Here is a 10,042-nt window from a genome sequence, read left to right as displayed (position 1 = left end):
ACCTGAGGAAAGATCGACACCAGAGCTTGAGGCTACATTATCACTAGAACCGCCCATCGACACCATGCCAGTCGATGAGCCACAAGGGGAGATAGTGCCAGATGAACATTATGACTATTGTACACAAGGGACTAACTGCAGAAGTTAATGCAACATGCAAAGAACTATTCAAAGGCATCTTCTCTATAAGTGAAATAACACTATTCACTTCAGCATTTTGAAAGTCACTATGAGAATCTTTCCTTCTTATCACCTCAACTCTGAAGGTTGAATGTTGTTTTCCATTGATCTTGTACCCTTTTTGACCGTCCTCCAAGTCCACCAAGGGAAGCACTATGGCAATGTCATCCACTCCGATTTCTTGATGTAGACTAATCTCCTCATCCGCAAGGTGAAAGTGTTCCTTGAGATCTACTAGGGAGACCTCCAATAAAGGAGTGTCGTAACGAATGGACAATGTTTCTGATTCTCCAAAGCGAATGAACACAGATGCAGGCATGTTTTAGATGCACAAATGAACACTAAAGGATTGGTGCCACCTACTACGAGAACAATTTCATCAATTTGCAAGCGCAAAAGAAGACGGAGCTCTAGAATAGCTAGCGGCTCTTGATTTACAAAAGAAGATGTAGCCAGTAGAAGAGTGTGATAAACAATGACATTGCCAGAGAAGAGGTGGCATCAGAAGAGCAAACGGAAGCACAAGAGATGGAAATAGAAGAAAAGAGGTTGATAGAAGAGACCATGGGCAGCGGAAGAGAAGATGTTGATAAAATGACGAGATGACAAAAGAAGAGAAGATGTGAAAAAATTATGTCTTTGAAAGGTGGCGAGTTAGATGACGCCGTCACAATTATCTTCATAAAGGCTCCATGACATGGTTCATAATATCCATGAAAATGGTAATCATTTCACAAGATGGTAATCTGAATATTAAAGGCTCCATAACTTGCAAACACGAATCTGGTAAGAGGATATGTTTAAGAACAGAATCAATATGAACCGTTACCTTCTGTCAATATGAATAGAATCAAGTATAGTCAAGATTTAGTGAAGATTTAGTAATAAATCCTTCCTTGACTCAATAGCTAAATCTGGAAGCGAGGCGACTGAAGGTTGGGCGCAGAAGGCGAAACAATCTGAGGGAAGAACAACGAATGAAAGCAAACAAGGCGTGGACAACAGAATGAAAATATCCGTTCCAAGCATTAATGGAGACTCTTGGATCAAGCATTAATGGAGACTCTTGGATCCATGGAGACTCGAGACTCTGTAGTAATTAGCTTTTTTTGCCCGTCCTGTACTGGACGCTATGGAGGTTGAACACATAACGTAGTATATGTACCGGAAGACATGAAGCTGAGTTTGAAATCCCATCAAGGTGGATGAGTATGTACTTGCCACGGGAGAGGTGAATCGAAGCTATGGAGGATCTTGCTAATGGAGGATTATGTAATCGAAGGAGGATTATGTAATCGAAGGCACCTTCCTGCAGTGTCAAAGGCACCACGAACATCGTCGCTCAAAAGAAGCCACGCATCTCGTTTTATTTTTACATACTCGAAAGAACCCAAGCGCAAACACAGAAAGAGTTTTCGTTAACAAGTTTTCCCCTTCTCATCTTCACCTTCTTCGTTCAAAAAATCTTCATCTTCTTCATGCAAAACTTTGAAACTCGCAAGAAATCTTCATCATCTCCAAATCCCGTTCAAGGTGAATTCCGTTGTAACAAATTCAAAATTCCTGACAACAACATGTTCCCACGCCATCCTCCGCGAAATTGGCCTCTGAATTCGGAGCTCCAAAGCAGTTAACTAAATTTTCGTTGTTCCCCAAATTTCGATGGGTCGGCAATTCTCTGTGCCCGGAGACCGCCAATTCTCTGTGCATCTTCTGTTCGTTTCCATCAATGTATCCTCTCATCATCGAAAGCAAGGAACGAAATAAGCAAGGCATGGGCAAAAAGTGCAGAGAGCTCCCGCGAAAAGCCTACCGGCTCACAACGTAGCGTTGTTTCGGTGAAGGGAGAGCGTGGCGTGGGAGAGCCTATCTACGAACTACCCATCTTCGTTACTCCATCTTCGTTACTCCATCGACTTACCTTGTCTGCAGCTCTCATCGACTTACCTTGTCACAAACTCCACCGACGGTCTCTGCATGACGCCACTTCGTCTCTTTCTCTCGTTCCAATTGATCTACAATATACCATGCTCGTAATAATAGTAATATACCACGCTCGTCCACCAAGTTGAATCATGCAAGGCGAGTACTTACAAGTTTGAAGTAAGTACTCACCACCTTCGTTCTCACCACCTTCGATTGAACGATGTTGAAGAAGAGGCGGTGAGAAGAGGCCATAGCCACTGTAATTCAAGCAAACTCGAGAGTTTTTGTGTTGAAGTTCGTAGTATTCATCTACTACCGTCGTTTCGAGATACTGTGGATGAAGCTGAATGAAATGCAAGAATGCTTTTTCCAAGCATGGAAGGCCATAGCTGCTCGTGATCTTTCTGCGCTGCTCTTCCTCGTCTTCTTTCTGCGCTGCTCTTCCTCGTCTGCAGATGCTCCCCATCAATCGCCCAGAACCTCGCGTATGCTTCCTCCTCCTCCTCTTGTTGTTGTTGTTGTTGTTGTTGTCGTCGTCGTCGTCGTCGTCGTCGTCGATCTCCTCCTTCCTACCTACCTTCTGCACCCTTACCATCCTCCCCACGCACCACCCTCCTCCTCCTCCTTCCCCCCTGTGCTTTCCCGCTCCTTCCGCCTCCTCCTGCTTCTCGTCCTCCTCGACATCTTGCGTATGCTTCGTTCTCACCGCCATGTCCACGTTCTTCCACGGCGACGGCGACGGCGACGGCGTCAATGTCCACGTTCTTCACAGCTCCTCTTCACAGCTCCTCTTCTACGGCGATTGCAGGACTCTTCTACGGCGACGGCGATTGCAGGACTCTTCTACGGCGACTTCGCTCTTCACCGCTCCTCTACCTCCCTTCTCCCAAACGTACTTCTGAGAGAAGAACCTCTCGCCATCGCTCCCTCCTTCTCTTCTCGCCATCGCTCGCCTTCTGCGCCTTCTGCTCCTTCTCTTCTCGCCTTCTGCTCCTTCTGCCTTCGCTCCTTCTGCCTTCTGTGTCCAGCCGCTATAGACCATCCTTTTGCCTTCTGCCTTCTAACTTTGTGAGTCTCCCTCCTCGCTTTCCCCATCGCTCGCTCCTTCGCCATCGCTTCTCTTCTTCCACGACCCGCCTCTCCCTGTTCGCTTCTCCCTCCTCTTCCACGACCCGCCTCTCCCTCCTCATCGCCTCTTCCTCCTCTTCCACGACTCTCACTCCCTCTTCGCTTCCTCGGCCCTCCCTCAAGCTTTCTTCGGCTCCACCTTCTCCTTCCACGCTCCACCTTCTCCTTCCACGCTCCAACCTTCCTCCCAGTGTGGTAGTTGGAGTAGCCGCCTTTTCCTTCCACGCTCCAACTTCCTTCCAACGTCGCCTCCACCTTCCACGCTCAACTCACCTCCTCACGAAAGGTCTCGTGCACTCCCATCTTCTCCATCTCCTCCGCCAAGGTACACGCTCCCTCTCCCACGCTTTTGTTTTTGGGAATTCCAAGCTTCATATAAGATATTAGCCAAGCTACACACATCCTTTTTTAATCTACTTTCCATGAGAAAGGGCAGCGCGTTGACGCGCTGCCCTTTCTCATGGAAAGTAGATCAAAATCACCGAATGATTTTGATCTACTTTCCATGAGAAAGGGCAGCGCGTCAACGCGCTGCCCTTTCTCATGGAAAGTGATTTTGATCTACTTTCCATGAGAAAGGGCAGCGCGTTGAGAAAGGGCAGCGCTCAACGCGCTACCCTTTCTCATGGAAAGTAATCAAAATTACTTTCCATGAGAAAGGACCCGCTGCCCTTTCTCATGGAAAGTAGATCAAAATCACTTTCCATGAGAAAGGGCAGCGCGTCCTTTCTCATGGAAAGTAGATCAAAATCATGTCAGAGGAGCTATACTAAAAAGCATTGGGGGTATACTAAAAACTTAAAAAACTTTCATCAATTTTTGTCTATACACCTCAAATTGATTTCAAAATTATGAATCCTTCTTCTCCTCACATCCTCATCCTCCAATTTTTCAATCTTCCAAGACCTCTCTAGTGAGTCCTTAAGCATTTGGAAGAGCCATGACGTTCGGATTAGATACCCTTTCCTTTGAAATGGACAGCGCGTTGACACGCTGTCTATTTCAATGGAAAAGGACATCTAAAATCCTCCATTGTATCTTTCATGTACCACCTTCATATTTGAGTAAAGAAGAAATTTTGATGCTTGTGATACCAAAATGGACAGCGTGTCAACGCGCTGTCTATTTTGGTATCCCAAGCATCAAAATTGGCCTCTTTTATGCTTCATACTAGAATTTCAGGGGGGTGGCATTTAGATGTCTTTTGCTTCAAAATGGACAGCGCGTCAACGCGCTGTCTTTTTTGGTAGAAAGATCTTTACAATTTAGGACACTGACATGCTCTCACACTTGCAACAGTCTTCCTACAATAAGATTGGTTATTGGGATCAAGAATGCTGCCACACTTGACCTGCATGGTGACTTGAAAATAAAAATAGCTTCCAGATCCCTGAGTTACTATGTCAAGCCATCTTGTGTCAAGTCTTGCTCAATAGTGGCCTTGTATTGGGGTAGCATTTTATATGCCCTTTTCACCAAAATGGACAGCGTGTTGACGCGCTGTCCATTTTGGTAGAAATAGCACTAAAATGCACACTACTAATGTGTGCTTTCACAGTCGCATTCAACCTATACATTTTAAGATTTTTATTAAATATGAATGCTCATTGGATATAAGATCTCAAAGAGGAAGAGTGAAGTAGATATGAGGTCGTAATAAATGTCATCTATGTAGCTTTCAATTCTGCAAGTTATTTTGACCACAAGGATGATTATGCCAACACATTGTATGCTTTTGCTTTTAATCTGCATTCTTGAATTATGCCTCAAGTTAAAGGAGGAACTCCTTGATTGAGGAAAGTCCTCTATAGAAGGGGGTGAGAGTTTGTGGAATATTGGGAGAAATCCCCCAAAAGATCGCCACATGTACATGTATTACACAATACATGTATATAAATAGACATGCTTAAGTATTCATATACATGTATGTGTGTTATACATTTATTGTATATTTATTTGTGTCCATATGTCATGTATGAAAATGTCAAGATGTATATATGGAAGTCTGTTGTAAATGTAAACATATGCATGGAAGATGTAGTCTCTTCCATTAGCAAATGAGTGCTATGTGGGGTTGAGAGTTTGAGAGGTTATGTATATATATGCAGATATAAACTCATACATAGATAAGTTTAAACATGCATACGTAAAACTATTTACATGTGTTTTTTTATTTGTACATAGAAAAGGATATGCATACATATGCATAAATATGTGAAAACAGATGTGTTTAAAGATAAATAAAGACATGAGTATAAAGATAAATAAATATGTTTAGATATTCCTTTATACACATCTATGTATAGGAGTTTGAATGTTAGCTCTATGTATCAATAATAGTATATTAGTTTGACTGTTAGCTCTATGTATCTAAAATAGTATAGGAGTTTGACTGTTGGCTCTAAGATAAACTAGACCCTAAATGCATGTGTTCAAAATGATAGTGTAAACATGTATCTGGTTAGTGTTTAAAAAATTTAACAGTTATGCTCACATTGAACTCTTGATCTTCATAGAATGTTTTGGAGAAGAATAACATGTGCCGTGAACAATAGATTTTTTCTATAGTTTGCTATACTATATTTGCTCTTGGATTAGATTTTCATTGTCTTGCAATCTCATTTCATATGTGACCAGTGTATGAAAAGGTGTTATTTTTGTATTTCATTTCAGGATGACAGGAAGGAAAGGTAAAAAGCCTCAAGAGGCTCTGCCTCCAAAGTTAGCAAGAGGAAAGAAAATAGATCCCCCTGCCCAATCATCAGTAGGTGGGACAGAAGAACCAGGGAGTGCAGCAGGTTCTGAGCCTGATACATCCTCTACTCCAAAAGATGAAGGACCAAGATTGGAGGAGGTTGAATTGGATGACACTGAAGTGCAAGTGGAAGGAGGAGGTGATGTGATTGGAAAATGCAGGATGCTTGATTCAAATCATTGTCCTCGCATTCCATTATGTAGATTGATCCCCTATGCACGAGTACGAGGACTGCGTGATGATGTGTCTTCATTAAAAAGTGCATTCCAAGTGGAGGGCTACCTTCCTGAGAAAGGATCTTTCATAGTGTCCGTTTGCAAAAGTGATGGAGAGGAGGTAGTAGTGACAGATGATATGATGGAGAGGTGGTCTCCCACTTGGAGAGATGTTGATGAAGAGTTTGAGAATGACTTGCTATCAAGTCATGAATTTAAATTTATGTCAAGAAGGATGTTTTTTGTTTGGGAGGGAAATCATAGGACTACTGCTTGGATGAGTGTTATAAAGGATATCTTTCCTACAAACAAAAAACGACACATAAGAGTGGTTTGCACAATAATTGATCCTAGAAAAATAAGTGAGATTGCTCTATTGGCTGGCCTACAGCGCATGAATTCGTAAGTACTTTGATACCTTTTTTTCTTCCATTATTTTGTCTTGTATAATTCTTTATCTTCATTATTTTTATTTTGTACAAATGAACTAATCTTTTGATGTATCTTGTAGTATGAATGAGCATGCCATCGTCAAACCTAGCCTCCGAGACACACTTATAAATGCACACAACATTTGTGAGTGTGATCCTACGATATTTATGAAATCATTGTCTCCTAATGAAGTGAAATCCATAGAGAACTGGAGGGCTCATGAGAGTAAAGGAAAAAGGCCCTGGTTTCCATTGACAAGAGGCTATCTTGCAAGATTGGTCTTTCAGGTTTAATGCTACACTTCTCTTGGTGCTTATTCTCTTTCATTCCTTTTCTTTCTATAAAAGGAAATCTTTTGTGTAGGTTGAGTACAATACAGAGCTTAAAAAAGCAATTGATAAGATATCCACAAAGATTCCTATAGACCAAAGAACAGAAGTTGAAGGAAAGCAACGTGTCCTAATTCAAAAGAGAATTGCTGACAGGATGGGAAAGGTGAGAGTTTAATTCTTCTTGTCATCACATTTTTTAATCATTTTATGCATCTAACATGCAATGCTTGGATAGGTTTTGAATTGCATAGATCCAGGCTTGGGTGAGGCCTGGTTGGAAAAGTTATTTGCCTTGCGATTTGATGGTCTGGACTCTTGTGTAACTTTGGAGAAGCTGCAACTCATAGCAAAGTCTGATTTGAGATTGGAGAAAAAAATCATTTTTCTTTCCTTGTTGGAGGCTACCAAACCAATGAGGGATATGTATTTCATGCCTGTGGGGGATGTGGAGTATAGAGGGTGAGTTGTTCCTTTCATAAATAAACTTATTTTGCAGTGTTTGTATGTATTATAGAAGTGCCATAAGTCTTAATTGTGTGAATACTTTGTTTTTCACTTGTGTAGATGGATTAATAGAGAGATATTTCTTGAGAAAGTAGAGACCCAGGCTTTGAAAGTTCTTGATGACTTGAGGGTTGTAACAACGATGGGCGTTCCTTTAGACACACCAAAAGATTACACAATGCAACAGTACATGGAGGACATAAAATTAGAAGGAAGAAAGCATTTGTTCTTAGCTCTACGATCAAAGGATTCAAAGATTGAGAGTAAGGGAGGAAAGAAAGCAGATGGTCTCTCTGAGTTGGACATGGCCGCTCACAGGGTTGTCTACAGGTTGGTCCCTTTGAGTTTTAATGATGGTGCTTTTCTATTTGTTTTGTGAAGCTTACAACAACATTGAACTTAACAATCATTTTTATTTGTCTCAATTTTTTTGTGAACCTTTCTTTGTATAGGAGGTCCAAATAATTCGTGATTGTTGATTTGTAGGTATCTTGCTCATTTGGCAAGAGAGAGAAAGATCTTAGAGATTCCAAATTTGTGCAAGAGTTGGGTGGAAATTGGTCATGCTGCTTGTATGTATCCTCCTGGCATGCACAATCACTCTCAATGGGAACTTGCAAATTGTCCTTGGTGGATAGACTTCCCCAAGGGACAAGTCTTGGTGCATGAGAGAGACTTTCACAAGAAATATGCCTCATCTAAGGACATTGAAGAAAGTAAGGATAAAATGGGCGGAAGCTCTAGAAAAACAAAAACACAAGCACAAAAACAAGAACAAGCTCAAAAGAAAGGTAACAAATATACATACATGTTGAGTTTCTAATGTTGTTTGTGATGAGGGTTTGGAATAGTATACTAATGTTATTCTTTCCTATCCATTTAGATGAGGAGCCATCTAGTCCACCAAGGCAAGATAAGGATCAAATGGAGCATGCAAGTAAGGTTCTAGTTTATTTTTGTTCTTGCTATCGGTGTTTCAAAATTTCCTTTGGTTGTGTTTGATATAAATTTTCCATGTAGGTTCACAATCTATCACAAAGTTAGTACAACATTATGTATTTCATAAGGCACAGTCACCGGATAGTCTATCGACTCGAGGTATCACTCCATTATATGCTTGTATGGTGGGTGATTACATAACCATGGGCATGGACTTTTCACAGTCCAAGAAAAATGAAAAGTATACTATTTTGCATGAGTTTTTCATGAATGTAGTTAGCCCTGATCGAGACTACATGCGGTTGGGTAAGAAGATTAAGTGGGCTGCGGATTTTATATTGGTTGACTTTCCCACTGGATTTCCACTTGATGAGAGAGAACCCATCCCAGTTTGGAACCTCTTATTAGAGGACCATGTGCGTTATGGGCTTGCTGTTGCAGCAGCTTCATTATCAGATAGTGGTTGGCTGGCAGTTATATGTCCTATGGCAGGTAAGGTTTAAAATCTAGCACTATTGTTGTTATATGTCCTCTATTCTCATTTTTCTTGTATGAGATAGTGTCATTTGATTGTAGGACACTGTATTTCGTGGATGGAGCGCTTTGCATTTGTTCAAGGCTTGGAAGTTGTCAGACGTGTAGTCATTCATGATAAGCTTCCACATGGATACTGTAAATACCATGGTATAACTCTTAAGGTATGCTACAATTCCATGCATGGTGTGTTGTAATGCTACATTCATGAACTTTTTAATGTGTTTCTTTATGTGGGATTGATAGATGCCATGTTACATGTAGTATGCATGCTGGGTTTTGATGGTAAAATCATATATTTCATTTGTGTTCCATATGTGTGGTCACATGTAGTCTTTCATGCTATGATACTTGTTGGCTAAGGTCATTCTTTGGTATGTGGTTCTCTATGCATGATTCACAGATGCAATCATCTATGTTGGCTCTAGTACGTAGAGCTAAGAAGACTCCATCAATTTATTTGGAAGAGAGTGTTCCACTATTTCAAAACCTTTCCATTGATCCGCTATCTGATTTATGGACTCACTATGTGCCTCTCAGTGAGAGGACAATAGTGCCTATGTCTTCTCAGATGGCTCGAGGTGGACTTGAGCGATGTTGCTACTTTGTTGGGTGCCTTTTGTCTCTCTTATGTGTTCCAGGAGGATTGGTTTTAGAGATGGGTTGTGGCACAGCTCCTCTCATGCGTGCTTGTCAGGCTACTGGTAGACCTTGTTTTTCTTTTGATTCAGATAGCAGTATTATGGCTACCATTGTTGAGCCACTTGTAGCAGACCATTTCGGGAAACGGGTGAGGTCAGAGCATGATGGCGATGGGGATGAAGATAGAGTGGATCCCATCACAAATCCATATGATGATTAGTATGGTACTGAACTTAGATCTTTCTTTGATGACATTTGGATATTTTTGGATTGTTGTTATTGTGTCTTTAACGTTTTGACTTACTATGGTTTCAAATGTATGTTTGATTGTAGTTTGTTACCATGCTATGCAGAAGAAATGGCAAGATTCATGTCAAGTGAAAGAAGATATGATGAGAGGCATTCAGATAGGCCACGAGCTCGCATTTACTTTGTTGATGATGAGTGTCAAGAGG

At 41.3% G+C, this 10,042-nt stretch overlaps 1 protein-coding gene across 1 annotated transcript; it reads left to right on the top strand.

The window, feature by feature from the left end:
• Nucleotides 1-8,199: 8,199 nt before the first annotated feature.
• On the top strand, nt 8,200-9,807 carry LOC147887497 (uncharacterized). The gene is made up of 6 exons (XM_087394322.1): nt 8,200-8,263; nt 8,356-8,409; nt 8,493-8,903; nt 8,988-9,109; nt 9,349-9,526; nt 9,677-9,807. The coding sequence occupies exons 1-6, from the start codon at nt 8,200-8,202 to the stop codon at nt 9,805-9,807; spliced, it is 960 nt and encodes a 319-aa protein (XP_087250448.1).
• The last annotated feature ends 235 nt before the right edge of the window (nt 9,808-10,042 follow it).

This window comes from Dipteris shenzhenensis, chromosome 23 (assembly GCF_047967505.1).
Source record: "Dipteris shenzhenensis isolate YYH24624 ecotype China chromosome 23, Dip_SZ_1.0, whole genome shotgun sequence".
Taxonomy (NCBI): domain Eukaryota; kingdom Viridiplantae; phylum Streptophyta; class Polypodiopsida; order Gleicheniales; family Dipteridaceae; genus Dipteris; species Dipteris shenzhenensis.
Note: the sequence above shows the minus strand (reverse complement) of the source record. Positions and strands in the feature narration are given on the sequence as shown.